A 24,644-nucleotide genomic window follows, 5' to 3' on the forward strand; every position below is an offset into this window, starting at 1 on the left:
TCTCTTTATTGTGGAGTTACCTTAGCAGAGCATATTATAAATCGAATGTCAATATTTACTTTCATTAAAATTATACTTATAATTTATTCATGTAGAATATGTAAACAAGTTCATCTTAAACTAACATATCACTACTTGGTACATACCCTCCACTGAACAGTTTAAAAATCTGAGTTGTCAGTGTTGATTTGTTGGTAAAGAAAATAATGGCAGGGTCATTAAAGTGCTTTCTCGTTTGTTCAGCTGTCGATGAATGATCTGTGCATATCCATGACAAAGCAACATGAGAGCAATGCTGAAAAAAAGTTTAAGTGTTCATTTGTAGTGTTGGAATTCCGTCAGGGATCGATGGATAGTCCGTTGCAAAATCACAAGAAAAAAAAAAAAAAAAAGGCACTGGAAGTTCAAGTGAGGCTGTTCTCATCTTCACCCAGAGAGAAGATACTCAAGTCTCCACATCGAACTCTGTTTTTAATCTTGAACCGAGTATCTCCATCGTCAATGGCGCTGGATTCTTGCCAGCTTCCTCGATTTGAATGTCTGGATGAACTGAAATGGAGAAGAAATATTTGTTGAAGAAGGTCCGAGTCCAAAAACTACAGAAACCGGGTCTGAACCTAAAAAAAAAATGTTTTTTTTGTTTTTAACTAAAGGCAACTCAGATTTGTTTCTTAGATGTTAAAAGACCCCTTAGAGAAATAATACTACAGAGATGAAATCACATCACTGAGAGGAAGGTGGGAAACACAAATTTCACATTTAGTTAATTACATACAACAGAAATGGATTGTTTGATTAATACCTGCTGTCTGGTATCAGGCGGAGTGTGCGGTACAGTTCAGTTGTGGATGGCACAGTGGCACTTTGTGTTGCTTTAGGTGTGGAGAACGTCGCATAGGTCGAGGATTTGGCCAGCCGAGCTTTTGCGGAAGACATCCTCATCTCTGGTTCACTTCCTATGTTCAACAGATATTAAAGAAAAGACAACAATAAGATTGATGGTATTTACCTGCAGTATAAATAGAAAGCTACCACTATTAGGCCCTGTGTCCACCTAGTGTTTTTTCAGGCAGTAAAGCGCTGACTGCGCGGGATTGTGCACTGAGAATAATAGCCCCGCACCTCCATCCTGTCTCTATGACAATAGTCTGTTGATAATGGCCGCTGTATGACTGGCACTACTCTCTTGCTTTTTACAGTATGTTTTTCCCGATCAGACATGGAGCAAAGAGTATGTGGGTACAAGATGTGAATATTTTGAAAAGAGCACCGGTGACGTTAACAGCGCCTTTTTGAAAAGTTGAACGGTTTTAAACTCGAAGCACTTCACAGAAAAGGTGGCGCACCCAGAAAAAAAACAGAAACTGGGCACTGCACTGTCTCTCTGGGTGGCTGACTGCTGCTGCTGCAATTGCTCTCTCCTCATTGAAAACAACTTTTAAAAAAGATGCTGGTGCTGAAAAAAACACAAGGTGGACACGGGGCTTTATTCCTTATCCTTTCTATATCATAAAGTAGTGTTTGTTATTCATCAGTCATCTATGAAACAGACCTTTAACTCAGCATGTATCAGTCACTCTCACTGATTGTAGCATACTCTTTTAGCATACTTGTATTCTTGTAGTTGTTATGGAAAATGTTCCTAATAATAAAAAAGGAAACTAGCCATTAAAATAAAAAAAGTTAACTTTGTGATCAAAGCGTAACCACTTACTGATCGATAAGGCACTTTGACCGTCAGACGAGGAACATCTACGGTCCGTGAAAGGAGTCATGTTCAAAAACTGATTCTTGAGCCAAGCAGCACGGTCCTCCTGAAAGGCCTTTTTCTTTAGAGTAAAAAAAAAAAAGGAGGAAAGATTAAAATACATTTGTTAGACCTTCAACACCCACATTTAGTGGAAAATAAATTGGTACTACCATACCTCTCGCCCCAGGCGAATAGCAGCCTCTGTGAAATTCTTCCTCTCCCTCTCAAAGTTCCTCTTTTGTTCTTCAAACAGCCTCCATTCCTCCTTGAGCCGCTCCTTCTCCTCCAAAGTGTAGCAGTCGTTTAGAAGGACTGCTGTCTCCTCATCAAATGATGTGTTGAGTTGTTGCTGCAGTGGCAGAAAAAGACAAACTTTACATTTTAGAATTTTCTCATCATATCGGACAATGTTCCAATGTATACTGCGCATGTAAACAATCAGAAACAGACCTGAAGGAGCTGCTGCTGTGCATGAATGAACTCTTTGCACTGCTGCACTTCACGCCTCATCCTCTCCATCTCGTCCTCGTGGGTCTCTCTTGGTATCACCTCTTGATTGGACTCCACCTGATTCTGGACCTGTGAGGCTTTGAAAATAAATGCATTTACTAGCTGATCATTTCTTCCCAGGCACACTGCATGTCTGCCAAAGACTAGGACAGGATGTATTTTGACAGAATCTATCTTTCTTTTAAACTCTCCCTGTATCGTGTGTCAAAGAAAACATTTGCTACAGATTAAGACATTTCATTTATAGAACTAGTACAGCAAGGCGTATTTCAGGGTTAGTGACGGTGCTGCACGTACCTTGGCTGTCTAACTTCTCCATGTGGTTTCTCAGTTTCCTCCACTGCTGCCGGATACTGTTGGTGAGCTGTTCTCTTGCCTGCTCACATGATTGGTCCAGAGTTTCCCTGCTCGAGTCACCAGTCTTCTCCTCAACATCTGAATCCAACAGAGACTGAAGAAGAAAAAAGGAACATTTTTAAAATGCAAACATCAAATCGAGTTTAATGTGACACATGCACCCTCACAGCTTAAGGTTTCACTGTCTGACAGTGTAACAGTGTAATGGTTATATGATGACAAGGTGGCAGGTGTAACAGAGCCTATATTAATGCTACATGTAACTGGATTCACAGTTTCAATGACGGAGAGGAAAAAATGTACTGGCAACTAGAGTAAGAGTATGAAACAGCCTCTTTATACCAGTTTCTCAATGTTAGAGTCATCACTTCTGTCTATTTGCTTGAAGTGAATTCTCCTGAATACCTGCTGCTTTCACCCATCTGCTCACCCCAACTTCTTGCAGAAATGTTACTAGTAGGCGGGCTGGCAAACAATCTGGATACAGTCGAGGTCAGGGATGGGCAACTTTGGTCACGGCAAGGGCCACATTCAATTAATTCTCCCTGCCAAAGGGCCAAATTGTAGTATACAAAAACGATCAATTATGAATCAATTATAAAGAAAATAAATTATGTCTCAAATTTAACTCAACATATGCCAGTGATCAAATATTATTATGGATGTATTTCTGGTTTTCATGATTTCATGGCAGATTTTGTCACATTTTCTTCATGTTTACAATTCATTGATATGTAAAAATTGACCTGAGGGCCACATTGAGGGTTGATGGGGGCCGCATGTGGCCCCCCCGGGCCGCCAGTTGCCCACCCCTGGTCTAGGTGATCGTTTGTGTTCACCCGACCAGAAAACAATGGGAAATTTTCAGAAGAGCATCGCATGTGTGAAAGGCGTTTTTTTTTAGAGATGTTCACAAGTTAAAGTTAATTTCTGAAATGATTTAGGCCCTGTGTCTAGCAAAGCGTCCCCCCCCCCGGCCTAATATTGATAGTCGATTATTCATCACAAAAAAAAAAACATCCTGAATGTCACTTAAAGACCTTTGTCCATTTACCAAAATGCATTTATTGTGCTCGATAATTATAAGAAGAAAAAAAGACTATGAATACCTGCTCCTGAGTGTCCTCAGCAGAGGCTCCCCTGGTAGAAGGCTGACGTGGACTCAGAATGTGGATCATCTCCTTCTTCATCTGCTGAAGAACCTTCTTGAGCTCAGCGTTCTCCATCATCAAGGACTTCTGAGTGGCCTCGTAGTCGTTGAGTAAGGACTTGTACATGTCACCTTCGTGGCTGCAGAGCGACATTTACAGATCAGCCAGATGATTGCACAGGCTACAAACATCTTCAATCAAGGCACAAGAAGGCGTACCTGGCTGTGGCTTTTGCGTTCTTCCAGTGGCTCCTTTTTCCATCCGACCGTCCCAAGCTATTCAGTACATCAATAGCTATTGAGGAGAAACAAGAGGCCAGAATTTAATCAACAATTACCAGTGTAACAGAGAAGCAAATATTCCTTCTATGAAGACTGATGACCTGCATGCATACCTAGTTTCTTGTCCTTTCTGTCGACCAGGAGCTGGCCGAGGCGTTCCTTGAGCTTGGCAGCTTCTCGTTCTTTCCGTTTGGCATCGTGACTGTACTGCGAGGCACGACTGGCTATGATACTCTGGAGCTTCTGAACCTGGACCAGAAGGGTTGAATTACTTGTCGGGAGGATTGGTGCATACTGAACGTAGAAGCAAATTTTACTAAAGACAAAACATTGGATTACTCATTTGAGAACAAGGTAATATCAGACCTCGTCTTTTTCTGTTTTCAAGCAGCTCTGTAAAGTCTTAATTTTGAGCTGTAGCTGCCTCTCTGTCTCATGTAGACCCGATTTCTCCCTAATAGACAGTTCCAATTGATCCTAGAGGGGGAGGGAAAATGAAACGTATTAAAAGTGTGACACGGTAATGTTTTACACAAGCCATAAGTCCAGGGTTAAAGCTTCAAGGTAGGATTCCTGAGCAAATTCTTTTGTGCTTTTTGGAGGTTAAAAAAAAGGCAGACAAGGAATACACTCACATTTTCAGAATATGTTAAGTGTTTGTAGTTTTCCTTTTTTTTTGTGGTACATCCTAAATCAATCCATATGACAGATGAAGATAACTTTGACTCATGCTTTAGCAAGTCTAGATAGCAGAGAAATGTTCAGCCTTGCAATCACAAGCAACTGTTGAGATAAGAGGACATTTACAGAAGGAACTTTGGACTATAGATCTTGTATGGTTTGACCTAGTTTTTGTGTCTTCGGTAGTCATATTCATTTATTATTGTAAGGAAATGTACTGTTTTAGAGTACCTTTCTGCCCTCTAGTGGTCCGCAGACTATTACTGCACCTTCCAGATACAAACACATTATAATCTGAGGATAGACAGTGCGTCAGACGTGCCTTGAGTCTGGAATTGTTCATCTGCATGTGTTCCAAGGAATTTGATTTCTTCAGCTGTTCGTTCTCGAGCTCCTCTAAAGAGCACATGTTGCGTTTGTGAATCTGGAGCAGCTCATACATGGCATTCAGGGCTGACACTGTGTTCAGGGCGGCTCCCCCTGGTGAGCTGGCCTCAATACATGCCGAGGAGAGGCCCAGTGAGGCGAGCTCCTGTGAAAGAAAGAGGATATTGGATAGTATATTAGTGAATGATTGCTACAGAAACTGAAAGCTAATAAACCATTAGAATAATGAACAGTTAAAGGGGCACATTTGCAAACATTAAGCTTCACATATTTAGCATTGTAACATCATATTAACATTAGCTTACCCAGGATATTTCCATACCTGATTGATGTATGAAATGCAGTGAGGAATGTTATCCTCGGTACAAAAGGCACTTATCACATTGTAGGAGCTTCTCAAGAGAGAAGGCAAAGAGGAGTACATTGACACAAGATTGTTCTGCCTCGAGGGAGACATTGTCACATGTGATATGCTGGAGATCTCATAGTTTCCTGAAGAAAAAAGAAACACAAAGAGGAAAGTCATGGCAACTACGATTGTTCATTGCAAATACTTTCTCATGTGGAGCAGCTTGAAATAGGTTACTGCTCTAAAATGGGTCAGCTCTAACAGATTCCAAAAAAAGAATTGCTTCATGAGTCTTTAAAATTAGAAATTTTACCCATAGATGTTCCTAATGGCACTGATGTCCACCACTCTCCCATATCACCGACACATCAGGGCAGGATGATGAGAGGTCATGAGCTATCCACGGGGGGGGGGGGGGGGGGGGGGGGGGGGGGGGGGGGGTTAGATTAGCAGTCAGTCAGGCAGGGAATCCAAAAACTCCCACTGGTACAGAGCCCTGCAATCGAGCATCAAGCGATGAGCTAAACCAGCGAGATATAATCTGGGTCTGCTGATTCGGCTGCTTCAACCACACAGGATTAACTGTAGAATGTGTGCCAGTGGGACTGGGATTGGGGCTTAAAAAAAAGGGCTCTCCTATTGGCCAGTAGCAACTAAATCGCAGGGCAGTGAGATGATGTCAGCCCCAAGCCAAAAGCTTTATCCAGATACATTTAGAGAAAACTCCTACGGAGAGGCTAAATCTGAGAGTGTATTTTAGACTTCGGGACAATATTATGATCCGACATGTGTTTGACTGTGGGGAAACAAGCTGAACCAGATATATATTTATGCCACTCCCCCCCCTCACTACTTCACAATGTAGAAATGTCCCAACTTGACTTGCTCGTCAAGCACAAAGTGTTGAAGGACAGACCTTTAGGCATTCATGTTTTCTAATGAAATAGCACAAGCTTGAGAGCACTCGGATTGGAGAGAGCACATAACTAACAAACCAGTCAACATAAAGTACTGGTCCCAGTAAACTCTCCATTAAGCTCTTATCTAACAAACCAGAAAACATACATAACTTTTATCGCAACTTACATATTGACCAAGGCTGACACGAAGCTATTTATTCTTCGGTTTCATTCTGTAGACGTGTTTAAGTCAATGTTGTCTCCATGCATATAAATAAATGTTTATTTAGCGTCACGTAAATAATCCGCTATGTAATATTCATAACAAGTTTGAAATAATTTAACAACTTCAGAGTCAAGTAGTTGATTAATAAACTTCACAACTTCACTCACGACACTCAAACTAATTCTACAAACAAAGTCAGACGCGTTTGTTTGAGGAATTAAACGCTGAATTCAAACATTCAAACCTTCATTTTACTACGTTACTAAGGCGAAGTTTGGGCACCTTATTTAGCACTGGTTGCTAACCTGTGTGCTAAGTGAAACATACTCACGGGAGCAGCTCAATCCTGTAGTTGTCAAGTTCGGCGACGTTGTGAAGCTGTCAGTAAAACATCAGCAGCTGTAGTCTCACGCTCAGTTGTCACCTTGTCGGCAGCTAAAAAAAAAAGAAACAGTGAAATCCTCACCCAGCTGAACGTAGTGAAGCAAAGATGTCTCGACACAGTCGGCAGGTAGGCTGGCTCAGGCTGCTGCTGCTGCTGCTGCTGCAGCTGATTGTGTTTTTTTGAAGCCTTTTTCCTCCATCGGCTTAAAACTAAACGTCTTTGTTATTGGAGGCCGCGTTGTTAGGTAACCAGTATGTGAGTCGCACATTGGATGAAAACATGTGCAGTGGGCGATTATGCAAATCCCTGTCAGGTGTCAGAAACAGCACTGCAATGGACTCCTGTGGCAGCGAGAGGTAAGGGTCACCTCACACCTCAGTATTTCCCATATCATGTTTTATATATTTTATCTATATATACACGCAAAATCTAGCTTTGGATTATGAATGCCATACTTCTCACATGGTTATTAGTCGCCCACAATATGTTAAATCAAGTGTCGCCTTTGAAAATACCTTCAAGAAACTGGAGGATGCAATGCATTAAAAATACAGCTTATTTTTTAGGACCTATGTTGATCTATTGTCTTAGCATATAAGAATAAGGCTATAAACTGTCAAGATGGATTAATATATAAATATCCACAGTACCAGAGTTAAAACAACAACAACAAAAAAAAACACATTACAATGTAACCAAGAGGCTTTACTAATTATAATGAACTCCGGGTGAGTAAGAATTTCAAATGAACAAAGTTTGATTTTTAAGTTTACAATGACCTTGTAGAGCTTGTAAAAAGAAACACACCTGCTCACAGTTATGCTGATATTTTTGCTGCAAGGAGAGACATTAATAATCAAGTGATCTTATCTAAAAAGTTGCCGGCTAATTGAAAACATCACTGAATTTAGTAGTATTTTAAAATTATAAAAAAAAAACAGGTTATAACAATTCAAACACTTAAAACATTTAAACTGACTTGTCCACTGGTCTTTAAATGAGGAGGTTTTGCATTTAACTTCCGGAAGTCTAGTAAAAATAAAAAGTGAAAGGATTTCTACAAAATTCAAACATTCTCTTCACACATTATCATTAATCATAATATCCTCAGTGCAGGCACAGTTGGGGCTCTTCCCAGTCTTTCACACTTGATATGCCAGTCTTGTGTAGAAAGTCACATTTTCCAACTTCATCAAAATCAGCAGCATGGGGAGAGGCAGCAGGAAGCTGGCTCTTCATCAGTCTGGTATCTTCCAGACTCAGGCTGGTCCCTACACTCTGCTATGAAGGCCTGAAGCTGGGACACGGGCACTTTGTCCTGCTGGTGATGCTGTGAAACAACAATTGTTTAGTAGAATGGATATTGAGTGACATGATAAACAAATACTTTTACCTAAAGAACATCTCTCTACAGCAAGATGATTTCTCAGTGTGTCATTTCAGGTGACTGGGACTAACCTTGATGGTCTCGTAAGTGTCTGTAATGAGGGCGATGAAGAGGCTGAGCACCATGTAGATGAAGAGGGAGATGAAGGAGTAGAGGTAAAGTCTGCTGAAAAGCCACACCATGTAGCTCTTGTCTCTCATGTTTAGGAAGGTGGCGTACATATCATCCCCGTTGATGAGAGAGAAAAGGCACTCTGATACCTTGTCAAGTGTTCGGAACTGGAAATAAATGTTTCTTCTTATGATTTTTTTTATATTTCAATGTCACCAAAATGATGTGTCTTGGTTTGTGGAGATTCATTATACATTTTAAGGCTGGCACTTGAAGTAGATTAGAACTTCAGATTCCATACCTTGTCATGGTAAGGCCCAAGGACGATCCAACCACAGAAACAGTACCCGAGGTAGATCATGGCTGCACAACAGCAGAATCGAATCACATTTGGAAATGCTTTCCTGAGGGTCAAGATCAATATCTATAGACAGGGAAGAAAGTTTTTTCAGTTCCTGTGGTTGTGCATTATTGAAAACAGGCTGGCTGGAAACAAAGAAAGCCGTGTCATTTAAGTTCTTACGTTATATTTCTTAAAGAATCCGAGGTAACGTATCACACCGACCCAGACGAGCATCGTGGCTGTTCCAAGCAAGATACTGCAGACATCATAGTTTGTCAGGTACTGCAAATGGGAAAGAAATTACAAATAGATACATGGAATAAGTTAATTTTTTTTGTATATCATGCTCCGAAGACAAGGTCCTATCTGTTTACAATTAAAGCAAATGAAGCTCTTTACTGAACAAACCTTTGTTTGTATTCCAATTTTGAGCGCAGAGCCGGCAATGGTCAGTGTGTCGCTCACAATGATAAGGATGTACCAGCCATTCACAAACTCCATGCGGTCAGACCAACTGACCTTTTTGTTGAAGTAGGCGTGAAAGAATATGTTGAACTCCTGCATGAGAGACACTCAGATATTGTAAAAAAACAAACAAAAAAAAACATCTATAAGACAACTAGAAAAAAAGGATTTATTACAAATGATTGCAGAGGGATCGCTCAATTTTCACAACTATTACATCAGTTCTCTTATGAGTTCATTAAAATTATGAGAAGTGTAAGTATGAAATACAGATAACAATTAATGAAGTATTTTAAGCTACTAAGTTAAAAATATATTTTTTTTTATTTTTTGTAACATAGATGTTGTTATAAAGGTCTTCTATCTTGATTTTCAAGCCATTTTTATATGAATAAAATGAAAAGATGTAACTTATAACAGGCTAATACTAGCCCAAAAGTGCTACACGAGTCTAAAATATAATATTAGTCTTGTCGAAACTGTTTCAAATGTGTTAAAACAACAACCTAGGACCAGACCCCATGTGTGTTGTGCGTCTGTTTGTTCTTTATTTGAATATTTCCCACTGACTGAATGACCTCACATAACAGCTTAACCATGAAAGACAGATCATATCCAATAAATTCATCGGTGCTGACACTAGTACGCGTTAAACTAAAAGCGTTAATATTTACAGTATATGCGCCAAACTTCATTCTTGTATACATACAAACTGCAGCTGGATGCCGTTGATGACAGAGCGCATGCAGAGGATGAGAGAGGTGAAGCAGGCGAGGATGACCACAGAATCAAAGGACAGGAGAAGGTAATCATTCTTATCAGCTGCAAACCAGAGACACACACTCCAGGTAAGTTGTTAGAATAACAGTTGTATTACTTTTACACAGAGGTGCTGCTCGACAACAGGCAAGGCAGGCAACTGCTTGGGGCCCCAGGCCAGTAGGGGGCCCTCGAGGGCTGGCAAACTTGACACCAAAGCAAAGGCTCAGTAGGAACAGTAGGAAACCTCCCTAATGTGGCCCCATCTGACTGCAGTCAGTCTCATTGCCCTGCTTAGCATCTCATGTAATACTCCTGTGGAAACCAAAGTTGGTCAATGAAAGTCACTAAAGGAAAATGAAGGGGAATGATCTGCCTGGGAGTGAAAAAAAAGAAAGAGATTGAGCGTCGGGACACTGGTCGACATAATGGTGGATGGAGGGACTCCCAATTTATTTGACCTAGGGCCCCAACAGACTCTTGAATCGCCACTGCTTTTACACATTCAAAGCATACAAAGTGTCTTTCTCTCAGCTCATACAGGTTGAACAAAAATGTCAGCGTGCCCCCTGCTGGCCCTTGAAGCGATAACCACTGTGAGTAGTTTTTATTTGTTAAGGTCATAATGTGTCATCGGTCAGGATTAATGTGAGTTTTGGTTCAAACTTACAAGTCCCTTCCACATTCCAGTTTCTGCATTCATAAATTGTGACATCATTTTTAACATCCACCTTTATCTTTCCGCTGTGGGCACGGTTATCAAACATGATCTGCATGAAAAGAAAGAATTGAGAAAAACAAAACATTAATTGTTAGTGAGCATTCAGCTGCTGTACAGACCGGGGCTTTTTTGCAGATGTTGTCACTAACCATAATATGGAAGTCGTAGCAGTCTGGTAGCTCATGGTGGCGCACAGTCTGCAGGTTGATGGTTTTCAGAGTGAGGTACATGCTCACTGATAGCAGACTGGAAACACACAAGCATACATTATCAGGTAGCCCGCTTATTGCCTGGTATGAAACCAGTCTTTTCAGTTTAGTCACCTTTTGAAATCTAACGAGAAGTTCACGTGTGATGCCAAACTAGTGTTGTCAAGCAGCTGCCGGGGGAAAATGGAAATACAATCTGTGAGGAGGAAATACAGACAGTAAGTTCAAAGGCAGTCAGATCAGTTAGTCATTCGATACATAGCTCATTCCTCTGGCTACAATAACGCAAGCTTCCTCTTTTCATGCTGTCACATGCAAACCCACATTGGTAACGTTTTCCATTCATGCCATGAATCAGCTTCTATAAATACAGCCTGCACAAACTGACTCTTTTAAAGAATATATTTAAAAAATAATCAGGGCTCATGTCGAGAAATGTTTGTCTTTTTACCTTTATCAATATGTGGGTCAATGTGAAAGGTCTCATTGTCAGGATCAATGCTGCTGTTTCTGTAAAACTCTTGACACACAGACAGAGGAGAGTACTTTCCATCCGCCCTCTCATATGCAAGGTTACCTACTGTCAGGTTTGGGAGATTTAAGTACTGGGTAAAAAAAAAAAAAATCATAGCAAAGAGTTAAACACCTTTTCCATGCTGTAAATTAAAAATATGTTTTTGATGAAATCCCCATGAGACTAAGATTTGAAGTACCCTGTTGATAATGTAGTACATGTGATCATACACATCTGCTTTGCTGTACAGGGCGTAGCTTCCCAGGCGGTGATCCTTGTATCCTTTCAGGAACAGGTGTCTGAATGTCATCAGGTTTTCTTCTTTAAAGGTGACCATCATTTCATTGCTCAGGCCAAAAGAGACTAACTAAAGTAGAGAGGGAGTTAAAAAAAACAGACATCTATACACACTCTGTTATAAAATAGAAACCAGAGACTTGTGTACACTACCTGCACTGTGATGATTGCAATTTTTAATATCTGTAACATCAGTTTCCATGGCTTGCGACCCCTGGCTCTGTATTTCTCACAGGGGTTCATGAAGAAGTACTTGAGCCTCCGTCTGAAGTCCTCCACCATCTTGGACTCCTTGGTGTGTGTGCTCCATCGACAGTGACCGTTTCGCCTCCTCTCCTCTGGCCTCGCAGCCAGCAGAGGCTCAGAGTCCTCCATTATACAGAATTCTACTGTTTTTGAAAAGTTTTTTTTTTTTCCACCAGTTATTTCTTTATGTTGTTAGAGATTGAATGTATGTCAGAAATGTGTTGAAGGTAAGGTAGAGTTCAACCATTCCAGTTATTCTGATGTTTATCTAACTGGTTCTCCTGCATGAGCTCACAGCCATCGTTCTCTCAACTCTTTTTTAAAAGTGTATTTATAAGAGCTACAAAGCCCCTTAAAAGACACCAATAACGTGTTTGCAGCATCATTTAGCCACTGTTAGCTCACTGAGAAGTTAATGTAGCAGACGTGCCTGCAGCCGTGACAATATAACTGGCAAGAAATGCTTGTAGCAAATTACTGACATTACGTGTTACCTTTAAATCTTTGCAGGAAAATGGCATCAGAAAAGAATGACAGTTTGATACAATTCAATATCTAAATGTTTAGGTTGGTTTTGGTTCAAGCAAAAATATGACAGACAAAGTGAACATACTGTACATAATATTTCAACAAAGATTACAATAGTAATATATAAATTACCTGTTGTGCACCAGTCAGCCACAGAGTGACTCGTCCGACACCCAGAACTCCTCCTGTGTATGAAGAGCAGTCAGTGCAGTCATCAGGCCAGCCTTCACCACGATGACTGTCACTCCTCTGCGTCACTTTCAGCTTTTCCAGTTTTTCCACAACACATATCAGACCTCCCAAGTGACAGAGGCGGCACATGCAGAAAACCTGAACCCAGTTTTATATTATTAACATCAAACCTGCCATATGAATTGGACTTTATGAATCAATATTGTCTCTTTAGGAACCATTTCTGGAATTTTTGCAAACAATGTCAAACAAAATAAAACTACACCGTCCTGTGTCGAAACAGCAACACAGTTCCCAACAAACACAGAAAACACCATTTTAAGTTCATAAAAAACCTTTAGTATGCAATAGACAATCGTACATGACAAGCTGATGCAGTGATAAGTAGAACAGGGTTTGTATGCCGCTCTGCAGTAGGTTTCATGTCTCATTCATGACTTCTGTAGTGATAAAAACATCAAAGCAACTTCTTGTTGGTTTAAAGCTGCAGAGGAATGAAGCAGAAATCATCACTTAGAGCTACGTACATGACTCAGGCACACAGAGGCAGCATCTTAAACACATAAAAAGGCTCAAGTAGACATTCCAGTGCAGAAGACTTTATCACAGCACCTGTAACTGTAGCTGTAGCTGCCATGTTTTCCTGACACAGGTCATCAAGAAATCACACCAACTAGAAAAGAATAAGAGTAGATAAGTCACATCTGTGTACTGTTGATATCAAACCTGAATACTTTAAGAGATACAAATTTATATATGTTTGTACTGCCATGGAATGCGTGCCAGATTATGAATTCTTCTTCATATATGAGACTGTTTCTTTTTCAATTTAAACTTTAAAAGAAGCTCTTGTGAAGCTCATGAACATCTGCTTTTTCATAATTCAATATTTCACATTTGAGAATTGTGGCTTCTTTTGTTAAATAGAAAAATAAAGGTTGATAGAAAATTATAATTGTTGAGATTGACATATATTTGTAAAGCTAATTAAGGTTTTATTTTGACTTCAATTGTAATCTGAGGCTACACATTGGCATCTGACTTTTATAGAATATGTGTCAAACAGCTGATTCTAAGACAGCATCAAATGCTCATTTTCATTAGGGACAAATTGTTTATTTATTTATGGAGAATAGTCTGGTCTATAGGACATACAAAATGTGCTCCCTCTAACCAACCCCCAAAGTCTCTTAATTTACTTCCATGAATGACAAAGAAAAGCAGAAAATCTTCACATGTAAGATACTGGAAAAAGCTATTGTTTGTTTTTTTGTGATAAAAAATGAGTGAAACAATATATTGTTACAAAGTTGCTAATTTAAAATCAATTTTTCTTTTTTTTTTTTTATCAATTAATCAATCAATGGTTTCAACTCCAAGAGTAACAGAACATTACATGTGGCACCTTAAAGGCACCAAACACAGTAAATAATAGAGCTAATGGTACAGACTTTAGTCGAGTGGATGGTGCTGGTTTGACTCTGTAACTGGATGCGAACTGTCTCATTGAGATGTGGAATTAAAAGATGCTTCGATGTGACGTTGGCGTGAGCGAGCGTGATCGGAGGGGCTGGAAGTTTGGGTCCCCTCCTGTGCTGGTGCATCCTGGCGCTCCTGCGTCGATGTTGGAGGGGGATTCCACCATAACGTCATCGGGCAGCGGGGGAGCTCCTGGGTCTCCGGGTCTGGGGAGGCTGGAGGAAGTGGAAGAAGCGGAGGCAGCAACGGCGACGCTAGCGCAAGATCCGGGAGGCAAGTCGCAGCTTCTCTGTAATGACGGCAGGTTGAGTGAGGCCGCTGCGCCTGAAGTGGAACAGCTCTGTTCTCCGTCTGGGTGGAAGAGCATGGTGGAGTTGTTTGAAAACGACATGAGGAGGTCACTGGTTTTGCTCGGGCTGCTGATGCCGCTGTCAGATGAGGAACTGATAACTCCTGCTGTGGAGCGAAAGGAACGTTGAATTAAAGCATCAGGAGCACATCACAGATTTGAAATCAACAACAGGTTTCACAAACACTCTGCACACTAACCTCTGAGAGACTCGATCTTCTCATTTTTGGCCTTTTGCACCTCATCTGTGATTTTGGCAATGATGAAGTTTTGTGAACGCATCTCCCTTATGGAGTCAGTCAAGGCGTCCAAGCCTCGAGGGTTTTCTGCCAGTATGTCCAACATCATGGCCGTCCTCTTCGTCTGAGTTGTCCTGCAGCTAATTTCCTCCGCATCGTCTCGTGTGAGAATCCTGCGGGCGCGCAGGTAGTCGAGGTGGCGTTCGGCTCTGATCTTGTCGCAGAGGTAGTGCCGCAGCCTGGTCAGCACCTTTAAACCCACAGCAGCCGCACAGGACAGGACAAAGAGAACAACTGAGGTGTCAAGGCCCTGAACATGAGGGGACTCATTAACAATTGCAACTATGGGTCTTATTTTTTTCTCTTTGCTGTGATATTCTGTAGGTGGCACTGTTGCCATTTGTCTCAATCCTTCATCGTCATACGTTCTGTCTCTCACTCTGTCCCTCTTTCTCAGCCCATGTGGTCATGGCAGACGGCTGTTGACCAATGAGCCCGGTTCTGCATGAGGTTTCTGGCTGTTAAGAGGAAGCTTTCCTTGCCACTGTTGCCAACTGCTTGCTTGGCAACAGTGGCTTTCTCAGTTTTTACACTCTGCAAGTCATGAACACACACATAGGCCGAAATAGACACACACATGCAGAAACAGGATCCTATGGACATGCACTAATGGAGAGAAGCCAGAGTGACGGAGCGGCGGAGCTGATGGTGGGAAGGGGGTTCGGTGCCTTGCTCAGGGGCACCTCGGCAGTGCTCAGGAGGTGATCTGGCACCTCTCCAGCTACCAGACCAACTTCCATAGTTGGTCCGCACCGAGACTTGAACCGGCGACCCTCCGGTTCCCACCCCAAGTCCCTGCAGACTGAGCTGCTAATGGGTATTATTACAGAGTACAGCCTGGATCTGCCCTATGGGTCAGTATAAATGGTCGTGATGTAACTTTTGTTGTAATTTGGTTCCATTAATAAAAAAACATGATAGACTGATTAATATCGGGGATGGGAAGGCTAAACACGCCCCATAAACTAATAAAAAATGATGCAAAATCTGAAGCTGGTGGTCTGAAATCACTTGTAACCCTGGACTGGTTCAGATCTCCAGATTTCTGTTTTAGTTCTTAGTATTGCTTTTGATACTAAAGAATGAACCTACCCCTTTATACACTATAAAACGTAATGTAATGGTGTTCAGTCATGCAGAGGGTGCTGATGTGGGAATAGAAGTTGGGGTCGGGTATTTCCTACTTGAACAGGCCTTTATTGTCAAACAAACGCAACCTACAAAACATGTTTTAATAGAGAAAAGAAGAGCTTTAAGTCTGTCTATGTTTTATTAAAGCCCTACACCTTACCTGGTCAAAAAAGGTGTAACTATAGGCCTACGTTGGCAAGTTTACACTGACTGTTTATACTCACGTCTTTTTTAATCTCTGCCATTTCTTCCTCAGTGAGATGAGGAACATCCATCCCTCTCACCCAAAAAGTGAATAATCCAGGTGTTCCGGGTAACAAATGACGGATAAGATCGGTTCTAAGACAGTAATCACAAAACGAACGACATCAATAACTTATTTGAACGCGTCAGTCGGTGAAGAAAATCGGAATACGTCGTATACCGTCGTTAAAAGTCAACATATCTACTCTCCATTCAAGTTTCTGGCTCAGAAAAAAATCCCCGGACTTCCTGATTCTGTCGATGTTTACGTCAACACGAGGACAAGAGAAGGAGAAGAAGAAGAAGAAGTGAACGCACCGTCGTACTCGGACCTGATTTATTTGGTTGGCTAAATAATCTGTTACAACCTGTATATATTTGAGATTGTTATTTTCTTTAGACAACAGACTAAGCAAAGGTTGTCAAACTTTTCCCCCAGTTGAGCTCAATTTAACTGTTTTCATGAACAATATTTCTTCCACAGGTGTAGTTCTGTTACAAAAACCTTCCGCTGGGTGGCGCTGTTGAATGTTTTCACGCAGCACACAGTAGATCAGCACAGTAGACCCAGTGACCTACAGTGTAAAAACAGGCTCTGAGTAGACCTAAAGTCATTCATTTGACGTATTTCACACATGTGACTTAGTACTTTTGAATTGTGTAATAGAAGAATAACCCTACATTAATTACACTTAATTACATTAAGCCTTTAAAGACTTAATAGCATTTACAGAACAAGCTCGTTTGGCACCTTCAAAACACTGAGGCCTATTGTTATCAGGGTATTGAGTATTGATATTGGTAGGTTATGCTATCTCTTAGCATTCAGTAGTTTCTCTCTCTTAAACCTTAGCAGAGATCTAATCAGTCCGATTAAGTGAAAACACCTGTGTGATATTCGCACGGTCTTTAAATAGAAGAAATGGCCTCACTGCAGTCCTGCCCTCAAAATCAGATACTGAAAAAGTAAAGAAAGTTTTTTTTATCTACATTTTTAGCAACAGTTTCAGTTTTGTCATGAGCATTTGAAATTCTGTAAGGTCACGTTTGCACCGTATTACACGTTTGTCAAATCTGAATCTGTAGCCATATATGTAAAAAATGACCATGTGTACCTCAAAGTTTTATTTGATATAGCCTACTTAGTTGCTTTCAATCAATGGCTGAATGTCACTTCTTCACAGGTATGCTATTTGTCAACTAATACATTGAAACACCCCAAATGTGGTTTTAGAAGTTTAAATCGGTTGTGCAATACGAAGAACTCTTATTGGATAACGGTGGGGAAAGTGTGAACTAAAGGGCCAGGAACAAATTGTCCTCATAACTGTATACTGCAGAGCATGAGAAGAATGAGAATAACACCCCAGTAAACCTGAAATAAATAGTGAAGTGGCATAACACATGCAGTGAAAATCTAACTTCCCTGTAATCACGATTTCCCACAACTCATTTGAGGACGGGTGCTCCCCGAGGACGTTGTTGTCAGACTTGTTTTGTCATGTTCTGTAATGTAATGTGTACTTTGTAGATGAAAATATTAAGCAGTAGCCTACACTGTGTTAACTATAAAACAGGTTTACAACTTTCTGCTGCTTGCTTGAAGGTTTCTGTCTGCAATAATAATGATTTGAAATAGAGAGAAAGAAACAGGCTCCAGAAACTATGCGGCTGCTGTTGCATCCCAGCAATTTCTGGAGGGGAGAAGTGCAGCAGAAAGATGGCCTTTAAATGTCAGGTGTTATAAAGGTCAAACTGTACGTGGATCAGCCCCTTCTCTTAGCTCAAGAAACGGATACCTGTCCAAAATCACAGAAGCTGCCCTCTATGAGCTATGCCCTTTTTTTTTTTCGTCTAGAAAAGCTAATTATGGTTCACATAAAAGAACAGAGAGCAGCCCCTAGAATAAAAGAGACAAAGAAAATAAGATGTTTATAGAAGTAATTTAATGTACCGGGTTTGTGATCATATCTGTACAGCTTCACATATTCTTCAGTCTATGGTCCAGTAATAAACCTGTTCTTACATAAACGCCAAAACAAATTGTCCCAGACCCGGTGTGGTTTTACACTGGGAAGCACTGGGGAGTTATTTCTGCCTTTCCATTCCTGCTAGCCAATCTTTCTACCACACACGTTTTTCTCCTCTTATTTTGGATGTGCACTTAAGCATCAATGTATATAGATAGTCATAAAACCACTGTCTAAACTTTTTCTGCTTTCTGTCCACCCACCTTTCCCATTCATTGACTTCCACATCCCGTTTAATTGTGACCCTGAAGGGAAAACTATACATTAGTGGGATAATGTACAGTATCAAGTATAATATAGGAATAAATAAAGAGGGTGACACGGGTAAAAACAGGTGTGACTCATAAAGCAGTTAGCTTGGATTGTCAAAAGACTCAAAGCGGGGGAAAGACCGACTCTGTCCAGAGAACCGCTCAACAGAAATCTCTTCCTTTTTTAAAATCTGTACACAAACAGAAATGCAAACTAACAGTGTGGTTTTTACAGGAAGTGCTGATCGATGAAGGAGCAGAAAGTTATAGAGTGAACAATTAAGACATAGCCTATGAGGTAACTGGTTACATTTCAGGTTTGCCACTTAGAGTATATCAAAATATATGAGCCCACTCCTCTGACCTCTGACTTTGAGGAAGGCACAAGAGAGAAAGTCACTTCAATTTGGAAATCATTTGTGACAGTTTTATGCTTGCATAGTAGGCAGGCCTATAGCCTATATAATTTGCACACTTGAAGATACATTCACATGCTGCTCTGTAAAACATGGGTGTTTCCAGAAACAAAAAAAATGCTTGTTGAGTGTAACATTGTTAAACCGGTCAGTTTAACATGCAACTGTAATCCCTCCAAGTTCTACAGCTGCCGCCTGGTATTTATATTTATGTTAGGTTTCTCTTACCCAACATGGTTCTGCAAATTCTTTATGTTACACCTTCAGAGGGAAAAGTTTCCACTCTGTACCATAGTAGTCCTTTTCCAGACATTGGATAATGCACGGAGCACACGCTCGTCCTCGCCCTTCATCTGCCTGAGCTGGCACTGATTCAAACTGGCCCTTGTAACCTCAGTTAGATAAGAAGGAGGCTGTGCTCTGCCATCTGCCCCGCTCAGCCTCTTGTTCTCACAGGTTATAATGAAAGGAAAGGCATGTCTTCCCTGATATCTTGCATTGTCCTTTGATGTGGATTGAAGAGGATGCTTTTTATCCTGGCAGCTATTTCAAAGAAACCCTCAATGTTCATCCCGAGAGGAATGCTGCTCCAGGCGTTGCTCAAGTTTGAGTCTTTCTTTTCTTCTTCTTTTTCTGTGAGTGTTTCTCATTCTGGACTCTCTCGCTCAGACCAAACAAAGGATATTTAGGGTTCAAGCATTCCAAGAGGCTCTCATCTCCTTTTTGAAATATTGAAGTCAAACAAACTCTAATCCATCCACACCCTGATAGGTGACAGATGGGAATTTCACCTGTGACTTTAAACACCGGCGAGGTTACAGAGTACAAACACCGATCTCAGCAGTTTGCAGCAGTCTAAACACCGCTTCATTCCAGATAGAAATTCAGTTTCTCAGAGAAATATGTAGCTTCACTTCAATATTTATGTCAGGACTTGTGGCGCACCAATGTTGAATTGCTTTGCAGCGCTGCTCTCACATGCAAAGGGCTGATGAAGAAATATCTCCGGTATCAAGTCTAAATGTGCCCCCTTTATGTAACATTACTTTGAGCTTTACATAACCACATTTCCACAGTAGTCTAGAAGGAAGAATGTGACGTAGAAAACAGTGTTACAACAATAAATACCAAGAGCAAAGTTAATATATTTTAAATCAGGAAACCAAAATACCTTTAGCAGAAGACGTTTTAATTACCCATGCAGAAACTGTTTTTAAACCACTTCAGAATTTTGTATGTTTAATGATTTATAATCATTTAAAAACGTTAATAATAATTTACAGGTCACAAATTATGACAAATTCCCTTTACCTGGTTTTCTAACACTAGCCTGTCTGCAAACCCCCAAATATGAGAAAAGTCCATCCTCTCTTTTGCCTGCTCCACTTTTCAGAAAATGTGTGCTCGAACAGGCCGTTTGGAGATTTTCCCCTCATGACATCACAAAGGGCAGTAACCCCTCCCCCAGGTGAGTGACACTCTCACAGCTGGCTGTTTGTTCTGCCCTCTGAATCTGCCTTCTCATTGTAAACAATTGGGCATGGAGCGATAAAGCCTAAGCCCTTCCAGAGGGGCGTGGTTGAACACAGCTCCCTTGCATTTAAAGCTACAGACACAGAAACAGCCTGTTCTGAGCAGGGCTGAAATAGAGGGGTTTATAGACATGATCAAATACAGGATCAGAGTGGATTTATGGCAACAAAACTTCACAGAAATGTTCCCGGGAGCTCTGAGACTTATTTAAACTTGTTCAAAAGGACGATAATATGTGACCTTTAATCAACTTGTTAAATTCATAGAAAACTATTTGTCTAGTTCCAGTTAATTACTATAAAACAGAAAGCCCCGAAAGAATGGAAGTAAGACAGACTGGGTGGTTCTTGGCTCAGTATGAGAGAGGAGGGAGGGGGGCTTCTAATGGGCTTGTGGGAGGACGCGTGTAGAAGCATTCCTCTCATAGTTTTGGGACACCTCTTCAGCCTGCATACGTCAGATTTGCCTCGAGTGTATAAAAGGAGATGGGGACTCCAAAAAGAAAGAAGAGCAACTACCTGTGAACTCACTGCTAGATCTAAGGGTCTTTTATGCACCGGGAGAGATTACTACAACTTCTGAAGATGTGGAAAGTTTTTGTAGTCTTGATCCTGCACCTTTTACGGGTAAAAAAAAAAAAAAAAGTTCATTTATAGGTTGCATGTTTGCCTATTGTTATTTTTTTTAAAGCAAACTTGGCAGTATAAATGTGTAACATCATGTTGTGTCTTAGGTGTCAGCCTCATGTCCAAAGGACTGCCGCTGTCCCTCTCACACCCCCAGATGTGCAGCAGGAGTCAGTCTCATGCTGGATGGCTGTGGATGCTGTGAAATCTGTGCACGGCAGCTCTTTGAAGACTGCAGCAGGACTCAGCCGTGTGATCACACAAAGGGACTGGAGTGCAACTTCGGAGGAGAACACGGCTCTGCAAAGGGCATTTGCCGAGGTACAATAAAATCTGCTCAAATGCATTCTATCTTTCCACTTTATTCTCCTGTTGCCAAAATCCACCATGACCAATGCTTTCTATTTTTTTTTCTCCTGCAACAGCTAAATCAGATGGAAGAACATGCGACTACAACAACAGGATTTACCAGAACGGTGAAATCTTCCGTCCAAACTGCAAACACCAGTGCACTTGCATGGACGGTGCTGTTGGATGCGTCTCCCTCTGCTCACATGAGCTCATGTTGCCCAAAGAGGGCTGTGCCAAGCCCAGACGGGTTAAAGTCCCGGGACGGTGCTGCGAACAACTCATCTGCCCTGAGGATGCAAAGACTGAGAGCTCTGTGGGAAGGAAACACGTGAAAAAGCACAGCAAAGACAGACTGTCTGAAGATGAGCTGACCAAACACAATGAGTTGGCTGCTGTGTGGAGAGGAGAATCAAAGTCTTTACCCGGTGAGAACACTTACACTTGGTTGTTTCAGATAAAACTATTCAAGTTTCCAAGAATAGCAGAAGTTTAAGTACATGTATGTCAAAGTAGAAAGGTAGAGATATTTGCATGAAATGATCTTGTTGTGTCAGCGTTCTGCTTTGACTTAAACTCTTTTGAACCTCCTTTTTTCTCTTTGTAGCTTTCAGGGGTCATCCACTGCACCACATGTTGGTCAGAGGATTCAATTGTGTGTCTCAAACCACAGCTTGGTCACCCTGCTCCAAATCCTGTGGCACAGGACTGTCCACCCGAGTGACCAACAACAACCTCCAGTGCAAACTGGTTAAAGAGACACGGATCTGTGAAGTACGCCCATGCAACCAAATCACTTTAAAGACATTAAAGGTACATAACAAACTGAAATGTCCTCAATGTTAACCCTGAAAAACCTTCTGTCTGTAATCTTACCATTATCATGTTAAGATATTAGGCATGAATTAGACGTTGTGTTTAATAGAGGGTTTCGGTGTCTTTTCTCTACAGAAAGGTCAGACATGTATCCACACTGAAAAGTCGAGACGTCCGACTAGATTGTTCTTCGCAGGCTGCCGTAGCCTGAAAAAATTCCGGCCGAGGTACTGTGGGTCCTGCTCAGATTGGCGATGCTGCATGCCCCACCGAACCCAGACATCGCCTGTAAGCTTCCGGTGCAAAAACGGAAAGATCATCAGCAGGATGGTGATGATGATCGAGTCCTGCAAGTGTGACCTCAACTGCTCCGCCAACAACAGAGGAGCAGCCAACAAAATACTTTTAAATGATATCCACAAACTGCAAATATTAAGGAGAAAAGAAGTCCTGAAGAGTGCAGACTGATAGAAACTGTGCACGTTGTTGGTGGCAGACGTCTGCAGGATTGATCTCCTGAAGTATTTAGTTCATAATTGTGCTTCATAGAATTGGAGCTTTGTGGTTTTCTTCTTATTGAAGCAGATTTTTTTTTACTGTGAAAATCCTTATTTTTGTACTTTCAAACTTTAAAATACACTTTGGATACATTAAAGGTGCACTATGTAGTTTTGTCAGATCAATTTGAAAGTTGGAGAAGTGTACAGATTATGTGGTAACTGTCCTCAGAGGAAAATCTGGTCCCTGTAACACTTTTTGAAGATAAAGTGCTATGTTATGGTGACTGAAGGTAACTCTCCTGGGAGCTTTTTAGCTCCAAACAGTGTTCCAGGGACACATTTTTGTCTTAGAGTAAAGTTGCTGTATTCAGTTCAGAAAATATTGCATAGAATTGTTTCACTTCTCCAACTTTCAAATTTCACTAGTACCAAAACTCCATAGTGCACCTTTAATGTTTTCTCTGATTTTATTCCAAAATGTTACTTCACATATTTAAGCCTCTTTTGACAAGACATCATGGAAATGGCTATGGCAGCTTCCAAATCAGCCATTCCAAAATGTTGCAAAGTTCCTGTTGATTTAATGTATACTCTTTAATTTTATTTATGGTTTAGGTTTCATATTCTATTTGTCTCTTCATGTATTAAAATAGTCAATCATGAGATACTGTACAATAGTACATGTTTGACTTGTTTTTTAAATGTTATGATATAACTGATGGCTGCAAAATAAACTTTACCTTCGGTTGTAACTTCCAAAACATCCAATCTATGCCTTTTTATTTTTTTAAATAAAGTAATTTGACTATGGAGTTTTTCTAAGAGTTCCACATTAGAGGAAATGCTTTGGTTTAATGTTAGCAATAATGTGAACTAATTTCAACTCTTAAGGGGTCTGTTGTAACAGTTTTCAGGAGGAAATGAGCTATATGGTTACAACTGCATCTGGCTGACCCACTTCTGAGAGGACCTACATGTCACTGAATAGTTTAGGGACTGGGTGTAATGTAAACCTCGGAGGGGTTTTCCTGCTGTTGGACAGATGCCGGTTGCAAGTTACTGGGTAAGATATTCTAAACTCCCCATGGAGAGATGCTACATTGAGTATGGAAAACATTATTTGCTCCTGACAATGCAGCACAGTGAGTATTAGCTGAATATTATGTCAATAAAGTTTTTTTAAACAAATAATTGCATGAAGAATGCAAATTCATGTTACACTGCTGATTCTCACGAGTATGGCTTAGTCTGAATGCTATTATCACATGCACTTCAGATTTTGTTTTTTTATATGTGCATCTGATTGTGGTAGCTGTCCTGCAAGAAAAACAATAAATACTTGTGTCATCCAACTTAATGAATAACTTGACCCTAAAACATTTGGATCTCCATCATGGTTGTGATTCATGACACTATCTCAGTTGACATGTAAGCTTTGTTCCCAGCAAACAGCAGAGACAACTCATTTCCCAAAGTTTGATCAGCAAAATTATGTAAACGTGCAAGAGCAAAGAGAGAGAACAAGAAAAAAAAAAAAAAGGAAAAACAAAGGGTACTGACGCACGCAGAGATGAAATGCTTCCATCCCCTGACAGAGAGCACAATAGAGCTTTGTGTCTGAGAATTTGAGAGAAGCCCGGCTCACCCAAAGGGAGTCTGTTCACAATGACACCACATAAGAGTCTGGACGCAGGTCGGGACTCACAAGGGAAGTTTATTACCATAGATACAGAGAGGGACCACAAGAAGCAACAACAGAGTAAAACAAAAAAAAGTACAGCACAAGTTCAGCTTTTCAAGTCGTGCTGCAGCAGATACCTGCAGTCTTGTTTTTTTTTTTTTTTTAAAACGTTCATTATAAAAGTACGAGAACAA

The 24,644-nt window shown here is 40.8% G+C and overlaps 4 protein-coding genes across 4 annotated transcripts; 1 reads left to right on the forward strand and 3 right to left on the reverse strand.

The window, feature by feature from the left end:
* Positions 1-8: 8 nt before the first annotated feature.
* Positions 9-5,879, reverse strand: ssx2ipa (synovial sarcoma, X breakpoint 2 interacting protein a). Its single transcript, XM_061044975.1, has 13 exons — positions 5,780-5,879; positions 5,440-5,609; positions 5,053-5,262; positions 4,416-4,526; positions 4,163-4,298; positions 3,987-4,062; positions 3,727-3,907; positions 2,558-2,711; positions 2,201-2,337; positions 1,926-2,099; positions 1,715-1,829; positions 803-956; positions 9-549 (listed from the first exon to the last, which is right to left on the reverse strand). Exons 1-13 carry the CDS (start codon positions 5,820-5,822, stop codon positions 405-407), a joined length of 1,806 nt encoding a protein of 601 aa, XP_060900958.1. The 5' UTR covers positions 5,823-5,879; the 3' UTR covers positions 9-404.
* A 1,925-nt stretch (positions 5,880-7,804) lies between these two features.
* LOC132979292 (mucolipin-3-like) lies at positions 7,805-12,925 on the reverse strand. The gene is made up of 13 exons (XM_061044977.1): positions 12,689-12,925; positions 11,936-12,171; positions 11,685-11,852; positions 11,423-11,576; positions 11,086-11,167; positions 10,912-11,008; positions 10,712-10,811; positions 9,992-10,104; positions 9,226-9,375; positions 8,998-9,099; positions 8,776-8,898; positions 8,435-8,641; positions 7,805-8,306 (listed from the first exon to the last, which is right to left on the reverse strand). Exons 2-13 carry the CDS (start codon positions 12,155-12,157, stop codon positions 8,175-8,177), a joined length of 1,650 nt encoding a protein of 549 aa, XP_060900960.1. The 5' UTR covers positions 12,158-12,171; positions 12,689-12,925; the 3' UTR covers positions 7,805-8,174.
* A 139-nt stretch (positions 12,926-13,064) lies between these two features.
* On the reverse strand, positions 13,065-16,698 carry bcl10 (BCL10 immune signaling adaptor). Its single transcript, XM_061044978.1, has 3 exons — positions 16,231-16,698; positions 14,777-15,065; positions 13,065-14,683 (listed from the first exon to the last, which is right to left on the reverse strand). Exons 1-3 carry the CDS (start codon positions 16,279-16,281, stop codon positions 14,268-14,270), a joined length of 756 nt encoding a protein of 251 aa, XP_060900961.1. The 5' UTR covers positions 16,282-16,698; the 3' UTR covers positions 13,065-14,267.
* A 4,087-nt stretch (positions 16,699-20,785) lies between these two features.
* Positions 20,786-24,113, forward strand: LOC132979295 (CCN family member 1-like). Its single transcript, XM_061044979.1, has 5 exons — positions 20,786-21,105; positions 21,213-21,426; positions 21,531-21,881; positions 22,061-22,266; positions 22,405-24,113. The coding sequence occupies exons 1-5, from the start codon at positions 21,031-21,033 to the stop codon at positions 22,735-22,737; spliced, it is 1,179 nt and encodes a 392-aa protein (XP_060900962.1). The 5' UTR covers positions 20,786-21,030; the 3' UTR covers positions 22,738-24,113.
* The last annotated feature ends 531 nt before the right edge of the window (positions 24,114-24,644 follow it).

Source organism: Labrus mixtus, chromosome 8 (genome assembly GCF_963584025.1).
Source record: "Labrus mixtus chromosome 8, fLabMix1.1, whole genome shotgun sequence".
Classification (NCBI taxonomy): Eukaryota; Metazoa; Chordata; class Actinopteri; order Labriformes; family Labridae; genus Labrus; species Labrus mixtus.